The 15,709-nt window shown below is 42.3% G+C and overlaps 1 protein-coding gene across 1 annotated transcript in view; it reads left to right on the top strand.

Moving 5' to 3' along the window:
• Positions 1-15,709, top strand: part of LOC112070117 (histone acetyltransferase KAT6B-like) — a 107,779-nt gene that overhangs the window by 10,126 nt on the left and 81,944 nt on the right. The window contains 1 exon segment of the mRNA XM_024137534.2: positions 8,047-8,155. Coding sequence (XP_023993302.1) covers positions 8,047-8,155 — 109 coding nt within the window.

Raw genomic sequence — 15,709 nt, 5'->3', positions numbered from 1 at the left:
GGCTACGGCTGCTGGGCCAGTGCTGCTGAGCCAGTGCTGGCTGGGCCAGTGCTTGCTGGGGCCAGTGCTGCTGAGCCGAGTGGCAGTGCTGTTGAGCCAGTGCTGCTGAGCCAGTGCTGCTGACCAGTGCTGCTGGGACAGTGCTGCTGAGACAATAAATATAGACGCATCTATTTGTTGGACCAGTTTGCTCACGACCAAAATAAATTCAAAAAAACACTCCCTCTAACATGGGTAACCGGGATCCCGGGACTGTCCCGGGAACACTTCACATTTCCCAAAAATATAAAATGATGACCTGGGGAAATTACATTTTTCCAATATGTCTAATGCAATTCCACAAAATACACAACATGCGCAGCAGCAGATTAAAAAAATAAATTATTATAAACGGTCTGTCTTTTCGGAGGGGGTTGAGTTAAAAATGGAAGTCAGATTTTGTTTAGACCTTGTGTGCGATTTCCCAATAAAGTAATCTTATCCTAATTTTCAATTTAGGACACTGAGAGACTGTCCTTTCTCTCATATGACAATGACAAACTGCTGGATACGAAGAACCAGGTTTCTGCCGATGTCTTGTCTTTGGGCACTGTAGAAAAAGTTTGAATCCTTGCAGTAGGGGGTGACTTCTGGATTGCTTTTTGCATAGGGATAACAAAACATATCTGCAAGGACTTGAGCTTTCTCAAGAGTGAGTAAATGTAGGTAGCAACTCTTTCATGAAGGCAATTCTTGAAACTGCTCGAGTAGTATGAGCTTCTTTTCAATCCTCGAGGGCCTTGACCTCGTGAACCACGCCACCGATCAAAAAAGACATGCTTGTTCTCTTGCAAATTCAACAGGACTTTGCGACTCTGTTTTTCATTATTTACGGAAGTGTTGTATGTATGCCTCTGGGACCAACTCGTAAGCCCAAAGGATAGCAGCTTTAATCAGTGTCATGAGCTAAAGTGACGTACAATTTCTGAGCTTTTACCACAAGGAGCAGTCACCAGATATCTCACGGCCATTTTAGAGATGTGGCAATCCGCTCAAACAGAGTAAAATATACGTCCACCTTCTTTTTCGTTGAAAGGCGGTACAAGCCAGCTGTTCCGATCAAGATCTAACTCTTTTGACGGTGCAGGATGACTTGACTTCAATCAAAATGCTTCCATCTCGTATTTCTTTTAATGGAATGGAATACTAACGTTCTCTGGCTGCACGTTCATCTTGTCCTCGTGTTGCTGTGGTGGCCTCCCAGTTCTATCTGGTTTTAAAAACAAATGACACCTGCTCCAACTCCAATCTCCGTTGCGCCCATTTAGCCATTTAGTTCCATCTCAGATGCACGTCTACAGGTTGTACTCTACTACCCGTAGGACCCTTTTCATAATGCTTTGCAAAGATTAGCTGTTCTTTCCTTTTTCTACATTTTATCCAGTTTTTCCCAGGTAGGGTTCCCCACAAATGCTCGCATATCAGTGTGAGTGTTTTTAATGCAAGTTTCCACAGATTTTTTTTTTTACCCAATCTTAGAACGCTTCTGAGTGGTTGTTAGTGACAAACTCCACCGCAAAAGTGCCTTTTGAACACTCATATGGGCACAGTAGAGCTTCAGAGTAGGTGATTTAGAGTGACTACCGTACTCCTGGGAAACAAGATCCCGGATGCGACCTCCATTTTGTTACGTTCCCCAAAACAAGAACGCAAAACAAAATCGTCACTCAGAACTTTATAAATGAACCGCTGACAACCAAAATGAAACGGGTTTTAAAATTGGTTCTGGAAGGCAGGGTCTTAACAAACACCCACCGTGGACACCGACTAGATGTGCTTGATATCAGACAAGCTAAAGGAAAAGAAAACCCCTTCCCAACTTAGGTTAGAGAGTAAAAATAAACGTGTAGCAAACCCAACAGGGGAGAGACAAGATAAAAGGCTTTAACAACTTAGAGGGAGAGCTGAACAGCCGTATAGCTCTTCCAACATCTCTCATGCCATCTCGAGCACTGGCCCAGCAGCCCTTAAATACCATCTGTGTTCAGCACAATGTGCACCCCATTACCAACATGCCTACAGCAAACCATTCGAGATGGCAATTTCCACTATTGGAGACATTATCTACCCTTCAGTTTCATTATGAATATCAGGAAATAACACCCTCGACTGTGCAGTGACAGGTTTCGGTGTCTGGTCAGACCCAAGTGAAACTCAAATGTTAAGACACTGTCGTCCTGTAATAAAAAGCATATTATTGATAATAAAAAAATAAAAAAAAATAGAATCTCTCCTAAATTGAAATGTCTCGTCCCGTCTCTTTTTGTACACTTACAATAACACTGCTCTCGTGCTATTTTGGTGGTGACATCACTAAGCTCTTCTAGTTCACTGTGTATTTCAAAAGGATGTCCTAGTCCTTGCAACTCATAACTAGTGGGTATAGGAAATGAGAAAGTCTTAGAAAAGAGCATTTCTTGGGTGAAAGTTTATTAGATTCTAAAGTGTTTTGGCAGGAACAAAGGCAAGGAATGAGATGGGTTGTTTTTTTTCTCCACTCCCCTCACTGTTATGTAACCTGTTCTTCAGTGCAGCTCTGCCTGGCTTCTAGAACAGCAGCAGTGTTCTAATAGAACCCCCCCCCTTTGCGGAACACAACTGTGTCTCTTTCAAGCACTCTAATTTCCTGTAATGTACTTCATTTGGAATCCCCTAGTCAATCAGCGGAATCTTCTTCAGCTGTCTAATTTTTTTATTTTTTTCTGTTCTGTTTCAGATGAGCTCCACTTTGAGTTTTTTATTTATTTATCTTGGTTTAATCACCAGTCACAAGCTTTTCCCTGCTGTAAAACATCGCCAATGACAAGCCCAGTCTGGACCAGGCTAGACTTTTTATTTGTTAGCCATATTCGCTTTTATAAATTTTTTGAAGTGCCATGTAACTTGTGAGATTTGACTTTATCAACTACAGATGCATTGCACTTGTTATATCATCTTAGGCTCATGTGCTCAGGTTAGCTGTGATGTGACACTCTAAAAAGGCTCATATGCTCAGGTTAGCTGTGATGTAACGCCTCTAAAAAGGCTCATATGCTCAGGTTAGCTGTGATGTAACGCCTCTAAAAANCTCAGGTTAGCTGTGATGTAACGCCTCTAAAAAGGCTCATATGCTCAGGTTAGCTGTGATGTAACGCCTCTAAAAAGGCTCATATGCTCAGGTTACCTAAAAAGTGAGTCCTATTTCTAGCTAGTCCCTGAGACAGGTCAACTAAGGTCTATCCTTATCGTAACAATGCCTTTGTTTTTCATGTGGTCCCACTGGCCAATTGTTTAGTTATCACAATGAAAAGCTGGGCCCTTGTAGCTATTTCACTATAACATCCCTGCAGATTACTATTTGTTCCAAACACCTAGGCCTTTCACATCTAGTTAAATCTTTAATTTGCAGCTTTGGGGGATACAGGAGATGTAAAGTAGCCTATGCTTGTGAATGATTTATTGTGATCAAGTGCAGAAGAAGCAGCCTATTTAGATACTTTACTAGAGTTTGAACAGTTCTGGTGATTTTGGAAGAGGTTTGAACAGTTCTGGTGATTTTGGAAGAGGTTTGATCAGTTCTGGTGATTTTGGAAGAGGTTTGATCAGTTCTGGTGATTTTGGAAGAGGTTTGAACAGTTCTGGTGATTTGGGAAGAGGTTTGAACAGTTCTGGTGATTTGGGAAGAGGTTTGAACAGTTCTGGTGATTTTGGAAGAGGTTTTGAACAGTTCTGGTGATTTTGGAAGAGGTTTGAACAGTTCTGGTTGATTTTGAACCGAAGGTTGACCAGTTCTGGTGAATTTTTTGGAAGAGTTTGACAGTTCTGGTGGTTTTGAAATATAAATGCTCCAAACACCTATGGCCTTGAACATGAAGTTGAATCTTAATTTGCATCTTTGGTGAAACAGTAGTTTTTGTGATGTGATATACAGTTTGAAGTCGGAAAGTTTACGTATACCTTAGCCAAATGCATTTAAAACTCAGTTTTTCCACAATTCCTGACCATTTATCTCCTAGCAAAAATTCCCTGTCTTAGGTCGTTAGATCACCACTTTATTTTAAGAATGTGAAATGTTCAGAATAATAGTAGAGAGAATTATTTCTTTCACTTTTATTCTTTCATCACATTCCCCAGTGGTCAGAAGTTGCATACAAGTCAATTAGTACTTTGTAGGCATTGCCTTTTAAATTTTGTTTTAACTTGGTCAAACAGTTTCGGGTAGCCTTCACAAGCTTCCACAATAAGTGGGGTGAATGTGGGCCCATTCCTCCTGACAAGCTGGTGTAACTGAGTCAGGTGTTGTAGGCCTCTTGCTCGCACATGTTTTTCAGTTCTGCCCACAAATGTTCTTTAGGTTTGAGGTCAGGCTTTGTGATGGCCACTCCATACCTTGACTTTGTTGTCCTTAGCCACTTTTGCCACAACTTGGAAGATATGCTTGGGGTCGTTGTCCATTTGGAAAAGACCCACAGCGCAGTGGTTCTTCCGTTGCTGAGCGGCCTTTCAGGTAGTCGATATGGAACTCGTTTTAACTTGTGATATAGAATACTTTTGACCTGCTTTCTTCCAGCATTTCACAACGGTCCTTTTGCTGTTCTTGGATTGATTCACTTTTCGCACAAAGTACGTTCCACTCCAGGAGACAGAGCGCGTCTGCCTTCCTTAGCGGTATGACGGCTGCCATGTGTCCATGGTGTTTATACTTGCGTACTATTGTTTGTACAGATGAACGTGGTACCTTCAGGCGTTTGGAAATAGCTCCCAAGGATGAACCAGACTTGTGGAGGTCTACAATTTTTTTTCTGAGGTCTTGGCTGATTTCTTTTGATTTTCCCATGATGTCAAGCAAATAGGCACTGAGTTTGAAGGTAGGCCTTGAAATAGATCCACAGGTACACCTCCAATTGACTCAAATGATGTCAATAAGTCTATCAGAGGCTTCTAAAGCCATTAAATCATTTTCTGGAATTTTCCAAGCTGTTTAAAGGCACAGTCAACTTAGTGTATGTAAACTTCTGACCCACTGGAATTGTGATACAGTGAAATAATCTGTCTGTAAACAATTGTTGGAAAAACTACTTGTGTTATGCACAAAGTAGATGTCATAACCGACTTGCCAAAACTATAGTTTGTTAACAAGAAATGTGTGGAGGGGTTCTAAAACGAGTTTTAATGCCTCAACCTAAGTGTATGTAAACTTCCAACATCAACTGTATTGTGATCAAATGCAAATGTCCATCCTATTTAGGCTAGATAGGCCTACGTACTAGAGACCGACAGCCCTCCTGATTTGAAGTACTTTAAAGGACAGAGCTTGAAAAACCAACTGTTTGATAGAGCAACTTCCTGTTTCTACTTTCTGTGACCCATTTTTCACAATGACATGATGCCCGTCTAGCCAAGGTCGTGAGTTCAGTTCCCGTGGTGGTCGATACTCATACTAAATATGCACTCCCTGTACCATACTGTAAGTCACTTTGGATGAGTGGCATATCCGCCAAGTGGAAAATTTAAGCAATAAGGCCTGAGGAGATGCGGTATATGGCTAATATTCCACCACTAAGGGCTGTTCTTAAGCACGCCGCGTCACGCCTGGACACAGCCCTTAGCCGTGGTATATTGGCCATATATCACAAACCCCCGAGGTGACTTAATGCTGTAATAAACTGTTTACCAACGTAATTAAAGCAGTAAAAATAAATAAAAATAGTCATACACGTGGTATACCGTCTGATATTCCACGGCTGTCAGACAATCGGCGTTCAGAGCTCGAACCACTCAGTTTATAATATCCTATATTCTGTTCAACTATAATAGTTTGTTGAAGAGCTGATGAAAGTGTGGTGTAGCTACAAGAATGAAGCACCTGGTTAAATAAAGGTGAAATATAAAAAAATAAAAATCAGCACTAGCATTCATTCAAGAGTTATTGTCTTAACGTAGACTGAGGCAAGCTGATATTTAGCAGTATGCAGATGTGCATACCGTTTCAGTAGCATACCGGGGTATACGGTATTACCGGAAGTGCACACAAAGGGGCTCTATCTAAAAAATATGTTATTCAAAGTTTTTTGGGGACGCACAAAACAATTCCGGCAACAGGGATCTTGATCCAGGAGGTGCCATTTGGCAAACTCCAAGCGGGCTGTCATGTGCCTTTTACAGAGGAGTGGCTTCCGTCTGGCCACTCTACCATAAAGGCCTGATTGGTGGAGTGCTGCAGGGATGGTTGTCCTTCTGGAAGGCTCATCCCATCTCCATAGAGGAACTCTAGAGCTCTGTCAGAGTGACCATCAGGTTCTTGATCACCTCCCTGACCAAGGCCCTTCTCCCCCGATTGTTCTGTTTGCCTGGGCGGCCAGCTCTAGGAAGAGTCTTGGTGGTTCCAAACTTCTTCCATTTAAGAATGATGGAGGCCACTGTGATCTTGGGGAGCTTCAATGCTGCAGAAATGTTTTGGTACCCTTCCCCAGATCTGTGCCTCAGCACAATTCTGTCTCTGAGCTCTATGGACAATTCCTTCGACCTCATGGCTTGGTTTTTGCTCTGACATGCACTGTCAACTGTGGGACCTTTTTATATAGACAGGTGTGTGCCTTTCAAATCATGTCCAATCAATTGAATTTACCACAGGTGGACTCCAATCAAGTTGTAGAAACATCTCAAGGATGATCAATGGAAACAGGATGCACCTGAGCTCAATTTAAAGTCAAATACTTTTTCGTCTTTTTTTTTAATTTTTATAAATTTGCAAACATTTCTAAAACTGTTTTCGCTTTGTCATTATGGGGTATTATGTGTAGATTGAGATGGTATTGAATATATTTTAGAATAAGGCTGTAATGTAACAAAAATTTAAAAAGTGAATGTGTCTGAATACTTTCTGAATTCACTGTATTGAGGGATAGAGTGACGAGGCAACATGATAGATGATAAACAGTAGCAGCAGTGTATGTGATCAGTCAAAAGGCTCAATGCATATAGTCCGGGTAGCTATTGGTTAACTATTTAACTAACTATTTAGCAGTCTTATGGCTTCGGGGTAGAAACTGTTCCATGTCTTGTTGGTTCCAGACTGCTTGCTGTGCGGAGAGTCTATGACTTGGGTGGCTGGAGTCTTTGACCATTTTTAGGGCCTTCCCCTGACACCCCCCTGTTATAGAGGTCCTAGACTCTTTGTAGTGAGAGAGAGATACAAAGCCATAATATAATGTCTCTTTGGGAAACTTTTGTGTGTTTTTACTGTTTTTCACTTTTGTTTATCTATTTATAAACATGTTTCCCATGCCAATAAAGCCCATTGATTTGAGATCCTGTCTAACTGTAGTGTAAAGCTTTCTTAATTGGATTAAGCCCCTTTTTTAAAAACTCACTTTTTCAGATGATCACATCCCCCTTTCAGATGATTGAATGGATGAAGGCCAGTCTTTTACATATATTACGGTAGAGTACCTCTGTACAAAGAGTACACGGAAAAGATGGGTTTTAGTCACACCTGCAGCACCTTACAGTACTGAGGGCTTAGGATGACTTTATTGGCATCCATTATAACATGGTTTGTCTTTCATACAGCATGCCAGAGAATACAGATATTATTTACCGCATATCATGCTTCTCCTCGTCCATTCTGACACTTTCTACTGACCCCATCCCAATATGCAGTTCGTGTTTCTCTCCCCAGCTATGCTTTGACCTCCATCCCAATATGTATTACATTTGATATTTTAGTAATTTAGCAGACGCTCTTATCCAGAGAGACTTACAGTAGTGAGTTCATATTTTTTTTTTGTACTGGTCCCACGTAGGAGTTGAACCCACAACCCTGGCATTTCAAGCGCCGTGCTCTACCACATTGGACCACGCAGTTTCTGTTTCTCTCCCCAGCTACGCGCTGACCCCATCCCAATATGCAGTTTCTGTTTCTCTCCCCAGCTACGCGCTGACCCCATCCCAATATGCAGTTTCTGTTTCTCTCCCCAGCTACGCGCTGATCCCATCCCAATATGCAGTTTCTGTTTCTCTCCCCAGCTACGCGCTGACCCCATCCCAATATGCAGTTTCTGTTTGGGAACGAAAGAGTCCAATCGGGACAAGAGGTCAGAGGAGCTTCTGTCCTGTGCAGACTGTGGAAGCAGCGGTAAGTTCATACCCTTTTTACACTACTGAGCTGAAGTGGACCGAGCTGTACTGGGCTGGCCTAGTTACAGATCCACCATATCTCAGTTACCTAGAGAGCATCGGTCCACTTTTTACAAGATGTACATTGTGTTCTGACATCTCACTAGCTGGCAGTCAGACTACACAGAATAACTGATGTAAATCACCTTGCATCCCACATAACTATGCTACTCGTAATGTAATCAAGCTTAGTGATTATTCTGCGCCTTACCGTACTCAAACTGATTTCCTCCAACAAACTGGCCATATCCTAGTCGGTCTGTGTACTAATAGTACTACATACTATTTATAATTTACTATTTAGTAAAAATGTAACTAAATCAACACAACATCGCCGAGCTTATCTCTCATCTTTTTTAACCTGTTTCTCCTCTCTGAGGAAGTTTCCGGTGCTGGGAAGGCAGCCACGGTGCGTTCTTTATTTAAAGGGCTGTATCACAACCGGCCGTGATTGGGAGTCCCATGGCCCAGCGTCGTCCGGGTTTAGCCGGTGTAGGCTGTCATTGTAAATCAGAATTTGTTCTTAACTGACTTGCCTAGTTAAATAAATAAAAATAAGGGGAGATCAAGCTGATCCTAACTGTTATAGGCCAATTTCTATCTTGCCCTGTTTATCAAAACTTGTGAATAATCAACTGACTGGTTTTCTTGATGTCTATAGTATTCTTTCTGGTATGCAATCTGGGTTCTGCTCAGGTTAATGATGTCACTGCAACCTTAAAGGTCCTAAATTATGTCATCATTGCCCTTGATTCTAAGCAGTGTATTTTTATTGACTTGGCCAAAGCTTTTGATATGGTAGACCATTCCATTCTTGTGGGTCTGCTAAGGAGTATTGCTGTCTCTGAGGGGTCATTGGCCTGGTTTGCTAACTACCGCTCTCAAGAGTGCAGTGTATTAAGTCAGAACATCTGCTGTCTTAGCCACTGCTGTCACCAAGGGTGTACCCCAAGGCTCGATCCTAGGCCCCATGCTCTTCTCAACATAGCTCAGGCAGTAGGAAGCTCTCTCATCCATTTATGTGCACATAATAGTCTTATACTCAGTTTGTCCCTCCCTATATTTTGTGTTAAACGCTCTACAACAAAGCGTTCTTAGTGTCCAACAAGCTTGCTCTGCCCTTAACCTTGTTCTGAACACCTCCAAAACAAAGGTCATGTGGTTTGGTAAGAAGAATGCCTCTCTCCCCACAGGTGTGATTACTACCTCTGAGGGTTTTAGAGCTTGAGGTAGTCAAGCTCATAAAGTAATTGGGAGTATGGCTAGAGGTACAACTGTCCTTCCTCTCTCCTCACACTATATCCAAGCTATAGCCTAAGGTTAAATCTAGACCTTGGATTTCTCTATCGTAAATCGCTCTCTCACCCAGCTGCAAACGAACCATTGATTCAGATACCATCCTACCGCATGATAGATTAATAGATCGGCAGGCAAGGGTTCACCGAGCGACTAAGAATGTTCTTTAACCTTTCGGCCATACAATTTGCCACGCAATGCTCCATATCAGGACACAGTGCACTTGCACTCACTATACTCCTCTGTAAACTGGCCATCTCGGATACCTGATGCAAGACACACTTGTTGATGCTTATTTATAAAACCTTCTTTGGCCTCAACTCCCCCAAATATTGAGAATAATCTACATGCAGCCCCCAATTCCTTACACATACAACACCGTTCTGGGCAGTCACATTCTGTTAAAGGTCCCAAAGCACACACATCCCTGGGTCGCTCCTCTTTTCAGTCGCTGCAGCTAGCGACTGGAACGAGCTGGCCAAACACTCAAACTGGACATTTTATCTCTAATCGCTTCATTAAAAGAACTCAATCATGGAACACCCTTACTGAACAGGTGTGGGGCTGCTTTGTGTGATGTATGTTTGTTCTAACCATTTTTGCCCTTTGTGGCTGTTGTCTGTGCCCAACATGTTTGATTACCAGTTGTGCTGCGCATGTGTGCTGTGCTCGCCGTGCTGGTTGCTGTGCTCCTGCCGGTGCTGTGCTTGCTATGCTGGCCGCATGGCTGCTCGCCATGTTGTGGTTGCTGATGTGTTTTCTGGCTCCCTGTATGTGTAATGTGTGCGTGCTGCTCCGATGTGTGAGCCAGTGTGTTGCTGCTGCCATGTGTTGTGCTGCTGCCATGTTGTTGTGCTGCTAGCCAATGCTGCGTGCTGCTTGCATGTTGTGTTGTGTGCGCCATGTTGTGTTGCTGCCATGTTGTCATGTGCTTGCTGTTGTGTTGTGATTTGAGGCTGCGCTCGGCCGTGTTGTGTTGACCTGCTGCAATGTTGTTGTCTTGCTGTTGCTTGCAAGGCTCCGTGTTGTTGCTTAGCTGGCCATTGTTTGATCACTCGCATGTTCGTCTGGGTGCTTGTCATAGTTGTGCCTGTGTTGTGGCTCTGCCATGTTGTGCTGTGCCATTGTCATTGCTTTTTAGTGTTGCCTCTGTGCCGACTGTGTGTTTTGTGCTGACATTGTGTCATGTGCATCGGTTTGTGTGCTTGCTGCATAGTTGTCATGTGCTGCCGCCATGTTGTGTTGTCTTAGGTATCTCTTTATTAGTGTTGCTCGGTGTCTCTTGTCGTGATGGGTTTGTCCTTCTTTTTTTTGCTATTTTTACACCAAGCCACACCAGCAGGAAGGCACTATTTAGCCTTCTTGGTAGGGCCGTCATGTAAATAAGAATTTGTTCTTAACTGACTTGCCTACGTAAATAAATAAACATTTACTAGGCTCACCCATAACTGAGAAATATGATCATCTAATGAGCAGTGTGTTGTTTCCTGTCATTCATTACTCCTTATCACATTTAACCCGTCATCACTGTTGTTCTTTCCACCTTAAATCTCGTTCATTATCAGCTGTTTTGTTGTTTCTTTCTCATCTCCTTACAACCCTTTCTTACTGTGTGTCCATTCATTACTCCTTATCAACATTAAACCCCCTTCTCATTATCAGCTGTTGTGTTGTTTTTCCTGTCATCATTACTCCTTATCACATTACCCCTTCTCATTATCAGCTGTTGTGTTGTTTCCTGTCATTCATTACTCCTTATCACATTACCCCGTCTCATTATCAGCTGTTGTCAAGAACACGTGGTTCTAAGAATATGATTCTCTTCTGCAGGGAATTCTACTAGATGAAAGGTTAAAATGTGCATGACATCCTGGCATTTTTCACTTACTATAAAACCTATTTGGGCATACCCAGTCAGCCTATTACTTAGAACGCAAGTACCCACGAACCGTACTCAGTCACTGTCTGAATCCCAAACTGCACCCTATTCCCTACATAGTGTCCTATGGGTCCTGGTCAAAAGTAGTGCACTATATAGGGAATAGGGTGCCTCATTTGGGATGAAGCCACAGAATGACAGGGGGAATCCCTCTGGAGATCCAAACCTCCACAAAACAACGTAGCCTGACTGAGCCAGGTTGTATGTAGCTCGTGGTAGCAGAGGTGGTTTCAAGGTCAATCTGCAATTTGTGAGTCTGTGGTTTAAACAGTGAGAGGGGGGGGGGGGTATACCCTGAGATGGTAGCAACTCTAGTGCTGTTGGGACCGATGCCATATTCCACCTGCAGCATGATGTTCTCCTGCTTTAGGCTAAACACTTCTTCTTTAAGAACTTATTAGAGGAACATTGTTAAAATTGGATAGTTGAGGGATCAAAATCGCTACCGACCCATGATGGACTGAGGAAGGCAGATTCTGTTTAAGTGCCCTTTTTCAATTTTTTTTAAATCACTCAAGTCGTTGAGTGAATGGAGCTCGTAGCTCTCTGAATCGGAATGCACCAGCACTCTGAGAACACGCCAGGCAGCGATGAGAGCGGGCAAGGGGATCAAAGGTCATCCATTTTCCACAGCAGTAGATTAGTGGCATTTTCATTTACTGTTCTTTTGTTCCAAACAAAATTTGCTGCTGCTAGCCCTACATAAAATGCAATCTGCTAAGGAGTGGATTGTTTAAGGAACTGTTCTCCCAGTGACATTTTATATAGCTCAAATTTGACTAAGTAACGTTGAAGTGGTTTTTCATTAACCGCTTTGTAGTGTACACAGATTGTGTTCTGGGTGTAAAACAGCTGTTTTACAGCAATGAGAGGGAGACGGGTGAGAGAGGAGTCACGCTTTTTAAATGACTTTCATGGATGGGCCCCCATTAGAATGAGTGCTGCTACTGTTTCTGCCTCATTAAGATCGAATTATCTTTAATTAACTGCTCAGATGTTTGATCATACTGGTTTTTTTTTAGACGCAGCTTGTGGGAAAAAAAGAGGTCTGCGGACCCATACACACCCAAGTACCCGCTGCTCAACATCGTTGATGATGCAAAATGTTAATATTTAAAGTGGAATTGACAGTGTTTTAGCAACATGAAATCTTATTATAATCGGATTCATTTACACCCTCAGGAAGAATGGTGCCTTTTTTTTCACATTTTCTGACAGGTGAGTACATATGGTCATTTGAAAGTTTTTATACTTTCATAGAGTGGGAAAGCGGCTGTGCGTTTGGACAATTTAATAGACATTGCCGTAAACAAATACACATTGCCGTAAATAAAACCTAGTAAAGACATGTCAGTCTTGTCCTGACCCAGACTACACAGACCAGTGCGCCATAGCCAATCAGAGCTACACTAGGCCTATGTGCAAATAAGACATTTGCCATACGGGCATTCCATCATTAACTTTGATCTGGACTGTGTATTTACAGGCAGTAGCAACAGTGCTACGTTAGATCATTTGAACGCTTTCTCCAAAAGCCACAAAATACACCTGAATGGATTTCTGCAAATATGTAAGTGTAACCGATGTGAAATGGCTAGCTAGTTAGCGGGGTGCGCGCTAATAGCGTTTCAATCGGTGACGTCACTCGCTCTGAGACCTTGAAGTAGTTGTTCCCCTTGCTCAGAAAGGGTTTTTGTGGAGAGATGGGTAACAATGCTTTGAGGGTGGCTGTTGTCAATGTGGGCAGAGAGTCCCTGGTTCGAGCCCAGGTAGAGGGACGGAAGCTATACTGTTACATAAGTATTACAGAAGTCCTTGTACATTTAGGAACTTTACAGTCCTATTTATCTAACAACTGTGAACAGGTAGGCTACCTCTTTCTCAGTTGCCTATAAGATCAACAACCAAATGTACAATGTCAAAATTGCACTGATAAACAATGGAATACTAGCCCACGTTTTGACAACTGAATGGGAACTTGCCTGCTTGCCTGCCAATTCGATCGATGACAAATACATTTTTATTGAAAACTAAGAGCTATGCTAACTGTTGGTAAGAGTTATTCAAGTTCAGCATAGCTAGCTATCACAGTGACTCACTTTTCTTTCTAGCTAACCAAATGACACTTGCATCTCTAGCTGTAGCCAAAGTGAAAATATATGGGGGGGGTTGTCCACTCACCCATTCTTCCAGCAGCTAGTTAGCTAGGCTCCGGGCTTTGTTTCCTAAATAAATAGTTACATGAATAGATAAACGAGCCTATTAGCCACGGTATGACTGACTTGTGATTTAGGGATGCACGATATATCGGTGAACATATCGGAATCGGACGATATTGGCAAAAAAATCTCAGCATCGGTATCGGCCTGATATTTAATGCCGATTGTGAAAAACCGATGTCAAAGCTGACGTGCATACCTATATAACGTAGGTACAGGACGTAATGATACCCTGATGAAGACAGCTTGTCTGTTAAAAGCGTTGGTTATTAAATTATTGCATCTGAGCTCCTAGAGTGTGCGGCTCTCCTTTAATTTTACAGGACATAATGACGCCACGTAAAATTTTGCGCTACACATGCAACACAGCATTCCTAACCTAGCACACAATGTCTGCTGTGTGGCTCGAGCAGTCAACAAGTCGAACAGTCATTTCAAAGAGTAAGAAACATTTCAGCAAGACAACTCAAAGGTGAAATCCATTATGGAATTCATTGCCCTTGACAATCAACCGTTCTGTCGTGGGTGATGTTGACTTTCGCCGACTCGTCGGGCACCGGTACACATTACCAAGTGCACTGTTTTTCAGATGTTGCCCTAACGGACACAGTAATAACGTCACTGCTATTACCTTCACGACACCAATACTATGGAATGCCGTTTGGGTCTTTTGCGTGTCAAAAAAAATACAGTAGCACTGTCAAAGCAGTACAAAAAAGTCTGCAAAAAATGTGCTAGATTGCCACTTGTTGTTCGCCTATTTAAATTGAACTTCAGTTCATTAAAATAAATAGCTAGCCAGCTACTTAGCTTTGGGCAACAGGGTTAACGTTATAAGCAGCCAGCTAGCTTCATCTGGCTAGTGAGGCTCAACCAGACCGGGTGATGTGTTGTGAAGCTAGCCACAATAATGATTAGGCACAATAGTGGAATTTGCGGTTTGCCTTCAAAATAAAAGTGTCATTGACAGTGACGCAAATGAATACATAGTATAATTATGTCATACTTTTATTTTGAAGGCTAACCGGAAGGTCCACTTGTGGCTAATCCTTATTGTGGCTAGCTTCATATAGATGGATCCGACCACCATTAATCAAATAAGAACTGTCTTATAAGTTAGGGGTATTTTAGATGATGACAGCTAGCTATATAGTTAGCTAGCGATCTATAGCTACTGAAACAGATGATGTCGTTTTGCTATGTTTTTGGGGAAGAACTGCACTGTTTGCATCAGCTAGCTAGCTTTTTTTAATGACCAGCACTGTAGGTGCTCGAGACAACTTTACCAGCATCATAGCGTACGTATTGATGAATCGTTGGGACATATGAAATACAAGTGATCATTTTTTAAAGTAGTTATTACACTAATGAACGTGTTAAATAATTATTTGACGTGCAGTCATATTCAGGTCCTGATTGGTCAACAAGCTTATTTTGACATGCAAAGACCCAAAACAGCGTTCCATAGAAATCCTGGTTGAGAATGAAACAAATGAACAACGAAACAGCACAGCAAGTAAGTGAAAGAAATAGGTTTTTGATTATGTTTTACTGGTAATGGGGACATATGTAAATGCCAACAAAATAACTTTCTGTGTGTGTGTGAACTTTATTTCACTAGGCAAGTCAGTTAAGAACAAATTCTTATTTACAATGACGGCCCGGACGAAGCTGGGCCCATTGTGCGCCGCCCTATGGGACTCCCGATCACGTCCGTCTGTGATACAGTGATACATGTAGCCACGTGCGCACTGAACGGTACAGCAGACTTTTAGCCCTCCATAACTGGCTACGTGACTATTGCAGCTCCATGGGTGTAACATTTATTGACAATTTTTAAGCCTTATGGAAACAAAGCTGGTTTTATAAGGGAGATGGGATCCACCCAAATCATTTGGGTTCCTGGATCCTTTCACAGCATTATAAGGCTGCATTGAGACAATGACTTATCAATGACCCAGGTCCAGCTCAGTTAATCCCTACCATTGTGACACAGAGTTATCAATGACCCAAGTCCAGCTCAGTTAATCTCTACCATTGTGTCACTGAGTTGTCATAA

Source organism: Salvelinus sp. IW2-2015, unplaced genomic scaffold (assembly GCF_002910315.2).
Source record: "Salvelinus sp. IW2-2015 unplaced genomic scaffold, ASM291031v2 Un_scaffold1222, whole genome shotgun sequence".
NCBI lineage: Eukaryota > Metazoa > Chordata > Actinopteri > Salmoniformes > Salmonidae > Salvelinus > Salvelinus sp. IW2-2015.
This window is presented reverse-complemented; position numbering and strand designations above follow the sequence as displayed.